We start from the raw sequence: 16786 nt of genomic DNA, 5'->3' as shown, positions 1-16786 counted from the left end.
TCACAGACATCTGCCTGGTTCGTTGGCTCATTTCTGGTCTCTGCTTCAGATGGCATCTTCCTAATGAGCCCTCCCCGGACCACCTTGTTTCATCCTACAGCCTCACTCCACCCAGCACTGCCAGTGTCCCTTACTCGGCTCTCCTTCGTCTTTCTCCACGGCGCTCAACACCTTAAAACCTGCTGGGCGATTCATTTATTTATTACCTTTAATGTCTGCCTCCGCTTTCTAAAGAGTGAGCCCCAAGGGCTCCAGTAGCGTCTCTCTCTACGGCCTGAGCCTTTTCCACGGGCATCTCTTCCCTGGGGGTGTTTCTCTACCACCTCCTGCATTTATTCCCCCAGTGCTGAAATGATCTACTTGGAGGCTGGGATCGAATGTGAATAGTTTACGCTTATTGGGATGGGACGTTAATGTGTTGCCTCTCCTAGAAACGCTTGCCTATTAAGCCTCGGGCTCAGTGGTAGAACAGTCACGCTGGGTCCTTATGAGAGGAGATGGGTGAGTAGGAGATGGAGGTGGACATGAAAAGTTTTGTTGTTTCTTTTTGTTAGTACCTTTCCTGATACGTGTGAAATCTTTACAGAGCCGGTTGGCACGCTGTCGATTTTACTCTCATTTTTTTTTAAAGATTTTTTATTTGTTTACTTGACAGATCACAAGTAGGCAAGAGGCAGGCGGGGGGAGGGGGGAGAAGCCGGCTCCCCGCTGAGCAGAGAGCCCGATGCGGGGCTCGATCCCAAGACCCTGGGATCATGACCTGAGCAGAAGGTAGAGGCTTTAACCCACTGAGCCACCCAGGTGCCCCTTACTCTCATTTTTAGTGGAAGGTAAGGGTGTGGGGGCTAAGAGGGGCTCAGCGAACCATGACCACCACCTGTTCTTGTAAATCAGATTTATGGGAACACAGCCACCACCGTGTGCCTGCAAAGTCTCAAATATTTACTCTCTGGCCTTTGCAGAAGAAAATTTGCCAACTCATACTCTAGAAGAGTCTTGCCAGCTGTATAAGTGACGTGTAGCTTGGAATTCAACAGACATTCACTGAGCTGGACTGCGGGCCAGGTTGCCAGAGTTGGAAACGAGGAAAGTAGGCAAAGGGGGTATCTTTATGGAACCCTCCCAGCCATGATTCCCGCTTTGAGGCAAATGATCTTTCTCAAAGGTTTATCACGGGCAGTTTCAAAATACAGAAAAGTTAAAAGAATTGTACCGTGAGCACCCCGATATCACCCTCTAGACTCTGCAATTGGATTTTGCTATATTGGCTTTGTCACGTATCTGTGTATCCATCTGTCTATCCATCTATCCGTCCGCCTGATCGGTCTTACTACCTCCACCGCTACCGCAGTTCTCACCATTGTGATTTTCTGGTGCATTCAGGGTAAGTTGCAGACAACGGTCCACCTCTTCCATGAACACCAGCATCCATAACATTAACTAGATAGAGGTTAATTCAAATTAGCCTCTTGTTTGAACTCCAATGCTGTGACCTTGAAAGCAGCCTCCATTTAGCCAGAAGGCACCACCATATAAAAGCTGGAAAGTGAGAAAGGTTGTCAGGGTAACTGACATAAGTATCAGGGGAATCCGTCCCCTACATTTCTCCCCTTCCTTGGTGCAGAGATGAATCAGCCTTTCAGGGCCAAGATCATTTTGCTTGTGGGGAATTCTAGAAAATTTCTGTGGCTCAGAAGAGGGGTCATAAGCTGTTCTTTTCCGGAATGCTGCCAAAAACCCCTGGGAAAGACAGGAACACAGTTGTGTGTTTCACACAAGGGTGGATCACACATAGCTTCGGGGTCAGAAGGCTGGGTGGTAGAAGAGACCCAGGGCTGTGCGGATGGCTCTCATGAGGGTAGAAGTGGGAGTAACAGCTGCTCGTCTCTGGTGGATGTCTTTGGATGTCCTCAACCAACAGCCCATTAATGACCTTCATAAACGCGTGTTTACAAAACAGTGTCTGATTTGAGCCAGTCTATTTCCCTGGGTTCGATGGGTCTGAATGCCTAATTTGGAATATCCCAAAGATACTGGTCATTTCATGAAGAACCACGATAGTGCTCTGGGAAGCAAATTACCAAAACCTGACCAAACTACAAGAAAGCATTTTTGAGCTGAGTGGTAGAAGAAGGAAAAAAAAATTGGACATGAGGAAATAAAGAAGACATCTCTGTAATTCCTACAAAATGTCTCTTGGAGAAGAAAATCGGTAAGTCAGACAAAAGAGGAAAATGCAATTTTGAGATAAAAGGTCAAATAAAATGCGCCGACAATGTGGGTGTCTTTAAAGATCGTAAGGGTATCATTTAGAATCATTTAGGAAAGGTTTTCATCATTGCCATTTCATCACAGAGTTTTCTTTATGCTTCCCAGGACCCCGAGGGCAGGTGATGATGTAGCCACACACTCGTATAGCCACCTACACACTCATTCACACACACACATATTGGACATCTCCATCCGGATGACGGATGACAGTGCGAAAAGTGCGCCAAGCTCTACGACGCTGCTCCTTTCCAAGGTGGGCCCCGCTAGGGAAACGTTCCATGCTCCATATTCCGTCTATAAACACTGGCCCCTCTCTGACCTTGCTTTGTCCTCGATTTAGGTCTTCTAGCTTTTCCAGCCCTGTTCTTTTCCTCCACGGGGTCTGCAAAGAGAGTTCCTTGCCTTGCCCAAACCAGGCAGGCCCTCGGACTTAGCGGACACCCACGCCTGGCCTCTCAAAGTCAAGACAAAAGGGAAGCTCTCACTCCTGGTACAGTGTTGGAGGTGGAGGGTGTTCTGAGGCCCAGAGGAACCTTTGAAAAAGTGATAAAGCAAAAGCATCCCCAAGAGCATTGCAAATCTACTAGAGGAGTGGGTAATGATGTACAGGGAAGCCGTTCTCTTCTGCTTCCTTTTAATGCAAAGCTCTCCTTGTAAATGCTGGGTTTTTTTGGTTTTTTTTGTTTTGTTTTGTTTTGCCACACAGAGAGAGAGAGTACACACAAGCAGGCAGAGAGGCAGGCAGAGGCAGCGAGAGAAGCAGGCTCCCTGCCGAGCAAGGAGCCCGATGCGGGCCTCCATCCCAGGACCCTGGGATCATGACCTGAGCCGAAGGCAGCTGCTTAACCCACTGAGCCACCCAGGCGCCCCGTCAATGCTGTTTTTAACAGAGGAACTCTTCAGGACACCTGAACTCCAGAGGTCACTGCTATGGCCTGTGGCATGCAATGCTTCATCTCTCAAGTCAAGTTTAATAAGTTATCTCGGCAGTTGGCTGGTCACCTTGGTAATAACATTTAAATGCTTTCGTGAAGGGTTATTATTTTTAAGAGCACTTCTTTAGCCCAGAGAGCTTTGAAAAACCACCTTATCTCCTCTGGCATTCAAGTTTCTTTTCCAGTTGCCTATTATCACAAAACAAATGATCTAGAAGCTGAGTGGCTTAAAACAACCGTTTTTCTTTGCTCATGGTTCTGGGGGTCTGGAAGTGCAGAAGGATGCCATTGGGGCGCTCCTGTTTTATCGACGTGGCACCGTCTTTTCCCCCAAAAGTTGGCCTCTGATCCGAGGCTCTTCTCACCGGGCAACTGCTCCCAGGGGCAGGAAGCAGGAGCCACCAGGCCGTCTCAGAGCCACACCTGGAACTTGCGGTCCAAGACTCCGGAGGAAGAGAAGTAGAGGCCACCTGCGATGGAGGGAGTATCAAAGTCACAGTGCAGAAGACACGTCGAATGGGACATACAGTTACAGCTGTCATAGGAATAGAGAATCTTCCACAAGATGATAAACAGTGAGTTTGATCAACAGTGGGTGCTTGTGATTGATGCAGGCTGGCCTGGGTCTGAGGACCCAGAGGGTGTCCCGCAGGACCAGCCAAGGCGGGCTCCCGGCTGTATGCGGGATGGAAATCACCCGCAAGCCGAGAGGAAGGGAGAGCAGAGTTTACCGAAGACGGAGAGGGAGAGCACATCAAGACCGAGCGGCTGGGAGACTCGGAAAGGAGGGAGAGTGAGTCTCGTCTTTGCTCAGGGTCTGGGGTTTTAAATGAAGGTGATGATCTGGTGTCCCTGTCCTCTCAGGCATCCAGGAACTGGTCAGAACAAGGACCAGGGCTCTGGTGTCCTCCATAAGTCACTTATGCCCCGGGACCAGGGGTCTTGGTGTCAAGGTGTCTGGAGTCGGTGGTCTTGGAAAAAGTTCGCAGTGACCCGCCGTCACTCCGTGGGTGTTACCTGTTGTGCTGGACGACTCCAAAGAAATCGTTAGCTCCTTGACCCGTGCAAGGAGGACCTGAGGCGGGGGGTGCCGGTCCCAGCAAGAATAGAAGCAGGAGAAGGAGGAAAAAGGCAGGTTTGTTTTTTTTTTTCCCCCCACGGAGCCCCTTCAGCTTCCCCGTCTCACAGTGATGGCCACGTCGGACACCTCACCCAGATCTGAGGGGAAGGTTTCCCAGCGGGAGTGACGTGGAAACTGAGCTGAAACACGAATGGGGATAAGCCCGATGAAGGAGAGAGAAAGTTGCAGATTTTATTTATTTTTTAAGATTTTATTTATTTATTTGACAGAGAGATAGAGCACAAGTAGGCGGAGTGGCAGGCAGAGGGAGAGAGAGAATCAGGCTCCCCACCGAGCAGGGAGCCTGATGCGGGGCTGGATCCTAGGACCCTGAGATCATGAACTGAGCAGAAGGCAGACGCTTAACCAACTGAGCCACCCAGGCGCCCCTACTACCCTGTTCTTTTAGAGTGGGGACACTACCTAGTTTTTACAGTCTGTGAGCTGAGAGCAATTTTTACATTTTTAAGTGGTTGAAATTTTAAAAAAATCAAAAGAATATTTCATGACAAGTGAAAATTATATGAAATTCAAATTTCAGTGTTGCAGGGACAAGGGCAGGTCACCTCAAGATAGGCCACTTTTTAAGAAAAGATTTTATTTATTTATTTGAGAGAGAGAAAACACGCAGGTAGCCAGGCAGAGGGAGAGGAAGAAGCAGACTGACTCCTCACTGAGCAGAGAGCCCAACGTGGGCCTCAAGTCCAGGACCCCAGGATCATGACCTGAGCTGAAGGCAGATGCTTAACTGACTGAGCCACCCAGGCATTCCCCCAGATGGGCCACTTCGGCAGGAAGATTATTTTGAGTTAAAAGAGATCAAAAGCCAGCAGATTCAGGAAAAGTGCTTTACTTCGCTGGCAACTGTACCAAGAAGAGAGCTACTAACAGAGGTTTCTCTTTTGTTAACAAACTTAGGTGCACAGCAGGGCAAACTTTGTTTTCCAGACTTCTCTCACCTTCCTGCAAATGGTCTTCCTTCCCTTTGTTTTCCCACACCCCGCCCCCTCCCCTGAGCGCAGGACACCAGATAAGCCTCTGTAATTTCAGGCTGTGCAGATTACCCGTATTTAGGAAATTTAATTTGATTTTCTCCTGTTCCTCCCGTTCATGTCAGTTTGATTCTTCGTCCAGCTAGAAGGATCTTGGAGGGCAGAGGAAATCCGTCCTCCCCAACAGTAACCGTAATTAAAAGTTTATTGAAACAGCCACACCCGTTTATTTTACGTGCTGTCCGTGGCCGGTTTGTTGCTACAAAGGCCAGCTGGAGCAGTGTTAGAGAACGTAAGTAGCCCGCCAAGTTCAAAACATTTACCTTCTCGCCCTCTACGGAGTTTCCTGGCCCCTGTTTTACAAGCACCACTGTCTTGCCTTTCTCAAAACCACACAATGAGCTTTCTGGTCTTTAGAGGACAGGAACCGGCTGCCTTGCCTGTACCCCTGGTTAAGCATTCCAGCAATGAACTGGATCGGTGCACTCACCGGCTCCCGCAACTCCCCTCTGCTCTGGGAAAACTCTCCAATGCCCGCACCCCACAACAACCAAGCTCTTAACCAACTGTCTCCCCACTACAGCGTGTCTCTTTTTCAGGCAGGAGCACAAAAGTCTTGGTCTGCGGCTCCCCCACCATCGTGTAGCGCTGAGGGCATACCCAGCTCATTGACTTCTCCCTACAACCCTACCAGGTGGGTTCTCTTCTCCCCGTCCCCGTTTCGCAGTGGCAGCACTGGGGGCACAGAGAGGCTGCGCCACCTGCCCCACCTCGCGCAGGTGACAAGTGATGGAGGCACAATTGGAACCCACAGTTGTCCGGATCGGAGCGCCTGCCCGGCTCAGAGAGCCCCCCCCCCCATACCCTGGAGGGGGGTGGGTAGCATCTCTCCCGGGCGGGAGGGGCGCAGAGGTCGCGGGGCAGCAGAGCAGGCAGGGGAGGGGCGGCGCGCGGCGCGAGAGGAGCCCCGCGGTCCGGAAATAACGGAGCGTTTCCCACGCCCGCCCCCCACCCCCAGACCCGCAGAGTCCCGCCGCCCGCCCCGCGGAGGTGGCGGGCGGCGAAACGCTGAGTCACGGTGAGGCGGCCGGCCCGGCACCCTCCCCGCCCTGCGCTAAGTGCCCGCGCCCCGCGCCCCGCGCCGCCTCCGCGGGGGACCGGAGGCTCGCGGGGGTGCTGCGCTCGCGGGGCCGACCCCGCCTTCCCCAGCAAGCCTGCGATTCCGGGGGAGGCTCCCGGGAGGTGACGGGAGATGCTTAAATAGGACTCAGACATTGGGCGAAAAGTGCTAGGCGGCTTTCCTGTCTGCAAAGCCCTGCGGTCCGGTAAGCACCTCGTCAGTTGTTCGCCTGCATAGAATTTACGGGGCGGGAGTTTGGAAGGACCTAGAAGTGGCGCGCGTAGGGGTAAAGCCCTACCTGGTTGCTTGTGGGGAGGTGATGTCGGTTCTGTACCGCTCTGAGGATTGAATGCCTGTCCTGCACCCAATAAGTATTGATTGATTGATTGCTTGCCCCGGGCCGGGGGGCGGGGGACTCATTTTGACCGACGGGGCCGGCCGTTGCCGAAGGGAGTGCTCTGCCTAACAGCAGCTAGGATTCCTAGAGGGCTGACCACACTCCTTTGAGGTAAGCAGTCTTAGTACCCCTAGTTCACTGATGGAAAAACTGAAGCACAGAGAGGCTTAGGAAGTGGCCTCGGGGCACACAGCAGGTGCCTGGTGATGCCGGGATCCAAACCGGGGCTCTCGGGTCTATGCTTCTTGCTAAAGCGTCTTTCCTGATTTGAGTAGGAAGCTTTGAAGGAATGGCTTGTTTTTCGCTTGAAAATGAGTTTTAGAGATTTGGCGGTACGCTGCGCAAGCATTTGAAGTGGCAGAGAGATGTGTTGTGTTTGTTCTGGGATACTCCATTCAGTAGAACTGCTGGCCCCCAGAGAGAAAACTCTTTTGAATAACTATGGCGGGGTATAGACTGGTCTTCAAATACAGGATTGGTGTCAAGAACACCTCCTCCTTCTGTTTCCTGCGCTCGTGAACACTTCCTGACAAAGCTCAAAGATTTCTTGCCGCTCAAGTTGGCCCTGAACTTGAGGGATAAATGGATCTTTGAATTTGGTGATCCTCGAAGATCCTTTTAGTGACAAGATCTTAAATGTGTTCTGGTGAGAGTCACAGACCTCACGGATTTCCTCCGTGTTCCCACAGTCACCACGTAAATCTCTTTCAGCCTCAGGGTAGCACCTACCTCCTGGGGCAGCAATGAGGGGTGGGGGAGGTTGAGAAATTGCAATGAGATAAAGCAGATAAAGGGGCGCCTGGCTGGCCCATTCAGTCCAGCACGCAGCTCTTAACCATGAGGTCCCGAGTTCCAGCCCCACACTGGGTGTGGAGACTGCTTCAAAAAAAAAGGGGGGGGGCAAGCAGATAAAGCACTCATTAGAGGTTAGTAAGTGCCCAGCAGAGCTGTTATTGCTAAACCTTGTAAAAGATGGCTGTAGGATTGCATGAGATTGCAAATGATTAGTGGTACTAATGTCTTAGTACTCATACATGTTCACCAGCATTATTGTTTTAAATTTCCTAACCCAGGTCTTCTACAGACTAAGCAGCCAATATATTGTAGCTCTTAATATTTTGGGCAGGTCTGAATTTAATATCCTTTATTTTGTGGCCTTCGGATATGCCCTCCTTATGATTTTTCTTTTTTGTTGCCCCCCGCCCCACCCCCGCCTTTGGCCCTCTAACCTCTACACCTCAGCGAAGGAGCACTCTTTTGAGACTTCAGCATGGCATCCTCCAAGAAAGTGATCCTGTCCGTGCTCAGCCAGGAGCAGTCAGAAGGGGTTGGAGCCAGGGTCCGCAGAAGCATTGGCAGACCCGAGGTAAGCTGCTTGGGGAGCTGTTTTCGTGCTTTCCTGCAGAAGGCGCTGGTGGGACACTGAGGCTTACCTTGGGAAGAGAGGGCCTGGGGCAATCATGAGCTGCCTTATGGGGGGGGGCCACAGGGGCGAACTCTGAGGGGGTTTCGCTAACTTGGGCACAGAGGTCTGGCACAGAAGGTACAGCTGAAGCCTCTCTACCCCTCTCCGCATTTGCTCGTCCTGCCCTGAGTTGCGCCACCAGCCTGAGCATGCACATCACCAAACATGCCCACCTTATACCCCAAAGTTGACTCCCCCGCAATTCAAAGCACCAAGAAGTAACATTAGGTTCCGGTTCCAAATTTCCAGGGGAGAGCATCTGCTTGGCTTGGTTTGGGTCCCGTCTCCCTGCCCCTTGGCAGGTTAGCCTTGCCAAGGATTTGGGTTTGTGGACAAACCACAGAGACCGAACTCTGTGGACCTCCTGTGGGGATGGGGGTGTGAGAAGGCTTCTCTCATAGATGATTTTAGGTTAGTTAGACCTCTTTCAGCATGAAAGAGCAGTTTAATTTGAAAATTACAGACGACGTGGGACTTGCAGAAAAGAACATCTTTGTACACAAAGGTATCAAGTGGTGGTTATAGCCCACGGAAAATAGCGCTCATCACCATCCCAGATTCCAAAAACATTTTTTGATTGCAGTATAACTAACCTATGACATTGTAAGTTTCAGGTAAACAACACAGAACGCAGAGATTTGGTATTTGTATATATGGCAAAACAGTCACCACAATCGGTCTAGTTAACATCTGTCACCATACGTAGTTAGACAACTTTTTTTTCTTGTGATGAGAATTTTTCAGATGTACTCTCTTAGCAACTTCTAAGTGTGCAGAACAGTGATGTTAATTGCAGTCACCATGCTGTACATGACATCCCCAGGACTTACTTATCTCATAACTTATAACTGGAACTGTGTACTTTTTGAACACCTTAACATATTTCGCCCACCTCCCACCGCCCCCCCCACCTTTGGCAACAACCATGAAGCTGTTCTCTGTGTCTGTGTGCTTGGTTCATTTATTTTTTGATTCCACACGTAAGTGAGCTCCTATGGTATTTGGCTTTCTCTATTTCACTTAGCATAATGCCCTCAAGATCTACCCACGTTGTTAGACATGACAAGATCTCATTTTTTATGGCTAAGTAATATCTCTGTGTGTGTGTGTGTGTGTGTGTGTATACACACATATATATCATATTTTCTTTTTCCATTCAGTGGGTGTTAGGGTGGTTTCCATGTCTTGGCTATTGTGGAAAAATGCTGCAATGAATGTGGGGGTGCAGATCACTTTCTGGAAGTTAGTGTTTTTGTTTTCTTTGGGTGAACACCGAGAAGTGGGATCGCCGGATCATATGGTAGTCCTATTGTTAATTTTTCGAGGAACCTCCTACTGTTTTCCATAGTGGCTGCGCCAATTTACATTCCTACTGACAGGGCACAAGGGTTCCTTTTCCTCCACACCCTTCCCTACACTTGTTATTTCTTGGCTCTCTGATGCTAGCCATTCTGACAGGTGTCAGGTGATCTCTCATTGTGGTTTGGATTTGCATTTCCCTCTCTGGTGATTAGTGATGTTGATCATCTCCCCCCATCCCCCGCCAGAAATTTTTGAATAAAGGAAGAAGTATATTAGGGAAATGGATTCTTTTTTCTTTTTTTTAAAGATTTTATTTGTTATTTATTTATTTGTCAGAGAGAGAGAGAGAGAGAGGGAACATAAGCAGGCAGAGGCGGAGAGAGAAGCAGGCTCCCTGCCGAGCAAGGAGCCCGATGCGGGACTCGATCCCAAGACCCCGAGATCATGACCTGAGCCAAAGGCAGCGTCTTAAGCGACTGAGCCACCCGGGTGTCCCTGGATTCTTTTTTAAAAATGAGGTCAGTTTGTTCTTCTGCCTAAAATCGGCTCTGGCATGCTCATGCTCTTTCGTTTTCACCCGTGAATGTCATTGGGGGTCCATCAGACATTGTTTTCCAAAGGGTTACACGCAAACAAGATTATACTAAGGTCTAAATGGACAGTGGGTGTTGGGGACACGGAGATGGATGCGCTATCATATTCTGCTAGGCCACATCACTGAAAGAACAATTATGAGGAATTTGGACACCCATTAGTAAAGCCATTATTGTGTGTCGAGGGTAGCTAATTCTTTAATGACTCCATCTGTCAGGACACATCTGCTGAAGCTTTCTAAATATTTTTAGTCCTGTCAACCCCTTTTGTAGTCTGATGAAACCGACACATTTCTTCTCAGAGTAACATATATTTTTAAAGATTTTATTTATTTGATGGAGAGGGAGAGTGAGAGAGCACAAACAGGGGAGCGGCAGAGGGAGAGGGATATGAGCTCGTGACCTGAGCTGAAGGCAGATGCTTAACCCACGGAGCCACCCAGGTGCCCCAGAATCATATTTTTTTAGTGTGTGAAATAAAATACATAGCATGACGAAGGAAAACATATGTCAATATGGCGAGCAGAATATTACAAAACAAATTTGTAATCTAGTAATTTGCATTAAGTAAGAAGACTCAGTGGCAGGTCATATCACTACCTAATTTCAAAGCCGCGAGGGACATGGATAGTAATAGTTCCCTATACTGGGGCGCCTAGGTGACTCAGTCAGTTGAGCATATGACTTTTGGTTTCAGCTCACGTCATGATCTCAGGGTCCTGAGGTTGAGCCCCGCCCCCCAATAAATAAATAAATCTTTAAAAAAGTAGTTCAGCATACCTGTAGCAACTGTCACGTTATATGAAACAGCTTTGGGTTCTAGTGGTGACAGGGTCGCAGGTGCTGGTGATTTACTGTGCTGCTTTGACTGCATTCATGGTTAAAGTATTACATTCCGGGGGCGCCTGGGTGGCTGAGTGGGTTAAAGCCTCTGCCTTTGGCTCGGGTCATGATCTCAGGGTCCTGGGATCGAGCCCCGCATCAGGCTCTCTGCTCAGTGAGGAGCCTGCTTCCCCCTCTCTCTCTGCCTGCCTCTCTGCCTGCTTGTAATCTCTGTCTGTCAAATAAATAAATAAAAAAATCTTAAAAAAAATAAAATAAAGTATTACATTCCAGCCTGGAGATGGCTGCTGGGGACGCTTGCTTACCAGTGTGAATGTACTTCATGACACTGAAGTGTTTACTTAAAAAAAAGTTAAAATGGTAAATTTTCTTATGTATATGTTACTACCAAAAATAAAAATTCCAGATGATAAAACAATTTTCAGTTAGAGGTTAGTGAAAATCAAGATGTAATTTTTTTTCCCAGCCGAATTTATAGCTGCCCTGAATTCTATCCGTGGCACCCAGTTAAGAGTCCCTGGCTGAAAACCCGTGCTTTAAAGACCCCCACATTCTACGATTCAGAGGGTCTCCCATTTATGCCTCTACCCTAAGGAAAAATATGTGGATTGGAATCATTCCTAATGCCGTCACCCCGTTTTAATCATGATTAAGACGGAGAATGTTTCCTTTTTTCTCCATTATAGCTGTATGTTTTACGTCACGGGGATTATATAAACTAAACAATTTTCTGTCCTTATTTTTTCATTTAACAGGGTAAACATAAGCACTTCCCATGGAATTATAAATTCTTCATGTGCATTTTTTTTTTTTTTTTGAGAGAGAGAGAGAAAGAAAGAGTGCACGCACACATGTGAGGCCAGGAGGGGCAGGGGGGGAGAGAGAATGTCAAGCAGGCCCCACGCCCAGTGCGGAGCCCGACTTGGGGGCTCGGTCTCACGACCCTGAGATCACAACCTGAGCTGAAATCAGGAGTCCGATGCTTAACTGACTGAGCCACCCAGGCGGCCCCTTCACGAGCATCATTTAAGTAGCTGTGACATGTTCCCGTGTCCGGCATACTGTTCCTGTCTTAGTCATGGACCTACTTTTGACCATTTAGGTTGTCACCATACTGTTTCAGCGCTCCGCACTCCCATCAGCATGGCAGAAGGGCAGACCCTCACCCTCCAATCCGCAGAGAAGGGAAGCACTGATGTGGTTTCGGGGCGGTAAGTTTTAAACTTTTTGCGCCAAGGCTTCGTCTGTAAAGAAACATCGCCGACCCTTTGGAGCCCAGAGCTATTTAGTGTAGAATTTACCACAGTGTTTGATATGAGTTTGATATGAGTGGAACATGACTTTCCTGGGACCAGTCTCAGACATTTTTTTTTTTAAATCATGAAGAATTGCAAACCTAGAAAAATAGAGAAAAGAGTGTAATGAGTCCCCATGTACCCAATCACCATAGTGATCAACTCACGGACATTCTCATTTCCTCTATATTCCCCATCTGTTCCTGCATTCAAAGTATTTTATTATTATTTTTTTAAAGATTTTATTTATTTGACAGAGATCACAAGTAGGCAGAGAGGCAGGCAGAGAGAGAAAGGAAGGGAAGCAGGCTCCCTGCTGAGCAGAGAGCCCGATGTGGGGCTCGATCCCAGGACCCGGAGACCATGACCTGAGCCGAAGGCAGAGGCTTTAACCCACTGAGCCACCCGGGCCCCCCTGCATTCAAAGTATCTTAAAGGTGAATTGTTCCATTTTACTTGTAAATATTGCAGTTTGTGTTTCTAAAAGATTGCAACTTTAAGAAATTAAACTATAATGCCATTATGTACTTAAAAATTATGAGTCTCCTGATATTGTCAAATAACCTTGAAGAATCTTGGTCCTGATTGATACAGACTGTGTAGATGGCGCTGTCCATTATCGAGGTCTCTGGATGTTGAATCATGGTAGAGGGGCATGGAGTCAGAGCTCAAGTCCATTCAAGGCTGAATCTAGATCTCAGTCTGGACTTCATGCTGCCAGTTTCCTTCTGCGTTTTCAGTGGTTTTTTTTTTTAAGATTTTATTTTTATTTATTTATTTGAGAGAGAGAGAGAATGAGGGAGAGCGAGCATGAGAGGGGAGAGTGAGAGGGAGAAGCAGACTCCCCACTGAGCAGGGAGCCCGATGCAGGACTCGATCCTGGGACTCCATGATCCTTTCCCTTCTGCTGCACCCATGTTGCCTTGACACAGGCGGGCGTGGTGTTGGGTGTTGGGAGGGCGGGATCTCAGCTGGTCCCAGGCCACTGCCAGGACATTATTGCCCCTCTGTCCGTGAGGTTTAGGTTCAGCTGTGTAACACAAAGCGGCCACTAAAACCAATGGTTTGCCTGTGTAAGGATTTGTGTTTCTCTTTAGAAAACCCAAGGTCTAGGGTGGGCCTGAAGGCTCCCCACTTTTCAGAGACCCATGATCATTCTATCTTAGTTCATCATTTTTAGTTCCTTCTTAGTGCATCGCCTTATGGTCCGAGACAGCTGTTGGGGCAATAGCGACCGTTGGGTGCAGAGAGGACGAAGAGGGCAAACAGCAAGGTGCCACTATCCATCTTTAAAATATATATATATATATATACACATATATATATTTATATATATATATGTATATATATATAAAGGATTTCCCTAAAAGGCTCACCCAGCAATTTCTACATACCTCTCATTAGCCAGAGTCAGTCATGTGACCACACCCAGCTACAAGGGTGCTGGGTGCCACTATCCATCTTTAAAAAAAAATATATATATATATATATTTATATATATATATATGTATATATATATAAAGGATTTCCCTAAAAGGCTCACCCAGCAATTTCTACATACCTCTCATTAGCCAGAGTCAGTCATGTGACCACACCCAGCTACAAGGGTGCCTTGGGATGTAACCCAAGGACCACTTGGGATGTCTTTAGTACCTTCTGTGCACACAGAATTATTCTCGAGGCAGTGGAACGGCATAAAAAAGCATAATGTTGGCCCTATCTGCAAGGAACTAACGTTCCTGGTAGCTAGGTCCAGTGCTTCCTGATTTAAATAAAACGCCAGGCAGCTGGAGCCTCACTAAGGGAGTGTCACAGACTGGACGGGTGGTGGCCACAGGTCTTGATGGGCCTTCTCAGGACATCAAAGGAAATAGCTTTGAAGCTGTCACCTGAATTTGGCAGTTAAAGGATTTGGAACAGTGTGAGGGAAAGGACCTTCTCCTTTGGTTCAAAAGCTTTGAGAAGCTCATCGGTTTGATATGTAGAGCGAGAAAGGTGTGGATGAGTTGGCGACCAAGTCAAAACGTAGAAAATCCGAGTTCTATCAATCAGATCCTGCCTACCAATCACAAGGCATGCCCTTGACATGCCCTTGAATACTTGTTAAATGTTTACTGAATATTAGGAACTTGATTTATTCTTTTAAAAGACTTTATTTGACGGAGAGAGAGAGTGAGAGAGCACGTGTGCGCACAAGCAGGGGGAGTGGCAGAGGGAGCTGCAGAGGTAGGGGGGAGAAGCAGTCTCCCCACTGAGCAGGGAGCCCGACACCGGGCTCCACCCCGGACCCTGGGATCATGACCTGAGCTGAAGACAAACGCCTACCCGGCTGAGCCACCCAGGCAACCCCAGAATGTTAGGAAATTTAATAAGTCCTAATACCCAGCCCTGTGAATCACACTCTAGTACAGTAGTCTGATGCCAGATACTCACACTTACGCCCCATCTCTTGGCCACAAACACTACATCCTTCTGGCTCTTCTCGACCAGCCCCCGCTACTGCAGTCTTTTGCTTGTGCTACCTTGTCTTCCTCGGCCCGTCCCCGTGTCATGGATTGGCGACCAGAAGTTTCGAGTGTGCCATCGGTGTCGAGCAAACAGTCCTTGCCAGGTGATGACCCGTGTCCTGCGAGCGGCGGATGGTGATGAGGGAGGGCCTGGAAAGAAGGAACCTCTGCTTTCCACCATTTATTTCATAGCAGGACATACTTGCTCATGGGAAACTCTTTCCTTTTTTTTTTTTTTTACACAGTTTTTTCTTTTGTGTGTATGTGTGTGTGATGGTATTTTTATTTCTCTGCTGCAGCATAATGGCTGGTGTCTTAGCTTCAGGTGTCCCGCAGAGTGATTTGATATTTACGTACGTTACGAACCGCTGGCCGCCGCAAGCCTGGCCACCACCTGTCAGCAGACAGCGCCGGCTGTCCTGTCCGTCCCCGTGACTTACTTATTTTGTGACTGGACGTTTCTACCTCTTCAGCCCCTTCCCCTATCTCTTGGACACCAAACTGGTACCAAAAAGAAATACATATTCATCTCCTCTTTACCCATATTTTAATGTCAGAGAATCCTAATAGCGTGGAACTAAAAAGCCACCTTAAAAAGCCATCTGAAGCCTTTCTTGTGCATGTGGGGACGGTGTGGCTCGGAGACGGGTCGGTGCACACCCCGGCCACTGGTCTCAAACCCACGGCGCTCTAGGCATCGACCCCGCTGCCGGGCACTCATTGTTTGCAGCGCTTCAAGCTGTGTATTATCCAGTGAGAGGAAAAATACATAATACAAGAGGAGCCTTTTCACCCTCTTCCTCCCAGGCCTGGTTCCATTCACGGGCTTTCACTGAGCTCAAGTGGATTTATGGGTGACGTAGTAAGGCTGGAAAGGTCTAGGACTGATTTTCCCTGGAAGGGGCAGAGAGCTGGCGGGGGAGAGGGTCCATCCAGAAGGGGAGAGGGGAGGAGGAGGAAAGGAGCACACTGTCTCCCAGGGGTGCAAAGGTGAGAGGGCGTGAGGGGGTGAGGAGTTGAGTGAGAGGAGATGGAAATATTGGGGACTTGCTGGACAGCAGTGAGGGTGGTTTGAAATGGACCTTGAGGTTGAAGCACCCTCTTGGGTGTTTGGGGGGAGGATTCAATAAATGTTTTGCTTTTCAGTTACCTTTTAGTATTTCACTACATGAAACACAGGACTGAGATGGGCTGCAAAGTGGCCCAGCTTTTTAATGGGTATGGGCCACATTTTAAAGTGAAGGAACTGAGACTTGGTTATGTGAAAAGCTTGCGGTAGCTTGTTAAATTTATGTGTGTGCACACTATCTGGTGTGTGTGTGTGTGTGTGTGTTTTCCCATGGAACGTGAAAATCAGAGAGTTGAAACCAGAGACAGGGACAAAGAGAGGGTCTAGTACTCTCTAGAAATTTCTAGCTGCATGACCCAGTAGACTCCCTGAGATAAACACGCAACTTAAAAAATGTAATTAGCTCACCTGCCGGGAAGCTGGAGAAAGGCTTAAAGTCTGAAAACAATGAGAAAGAAAGAAGAAAGTCCGAATAGTTTCATAGCCATTAGGGCAATGGAGTCAGTATTTTTTTTAATATTTTAATTATTTATTTGACAGAGGGAGAGATCACAAGTAGGCAGAGCAGCAGGCAGAGGGGGGGGGGAGGCAGGCTCCCTGCTGAGGACCCTGGGATCATGACCTGAGCCGAAGGCAGAGGCTTTAACCCACTGAGCCATCCAGGCACCCCTGGAGTCAGTATTTTAAAGCCTGTGACAAAGACGGCAGCTCCAGATGATTTTACAGATAAATTTCACCCAATAGTTAATATTTAAGATGCAGGTAATTCTAGCACTGTGCAGACTGTCCAAGGAAGGGCATCACTTCATGAAATGGCATTGCCTTGCAGTCAAGACCGGGCAAGGACAGCAAGTGAAAGGATAATCACGTTGCTTTT

General features: G+C 48.3%; 1 protein-coding gene across 1 annotated transcript in view; it reads left to right on the top strand.

The window, feature by feature from the left end:
- Positions 1-6226: 6226 nt before the first annotated feature.
- PIR (pirin) overlaps positions 6227-16786 on the top strand; it is a 104100-nt gene continuing 93540 nt past the window's right edge. The window contains exons 1-2 of the mRNA XM_080795638.1: positions 6227-6643; positions 8078-8201. Coding sequence (XP_080651764.1) covers positions 8106-8201 — 96 coding nt within the window. The 5' untranslated portion in view covers positions 6227-6643; positions 8078-8105. The remainder of the gene's footprint in view (positions 6644-8077; positions 8202-16786) is intronic.

Source organism: Martes martes (assembly GCF_963455335.1).
Source record: "Martes martes genome assembly, chromosome: X".
In the NCBI taxonomy this organism is placed as follows: Eukaryota; Metazoa; Chordata; class Mammalia; order Carnivora; family Mustelidae; genus Martes; species Martes martes.
Note: the sequence above shows the minus strand (reverse complement) of the source record. Positions and strands in the feature narration are given on the sequence as shown.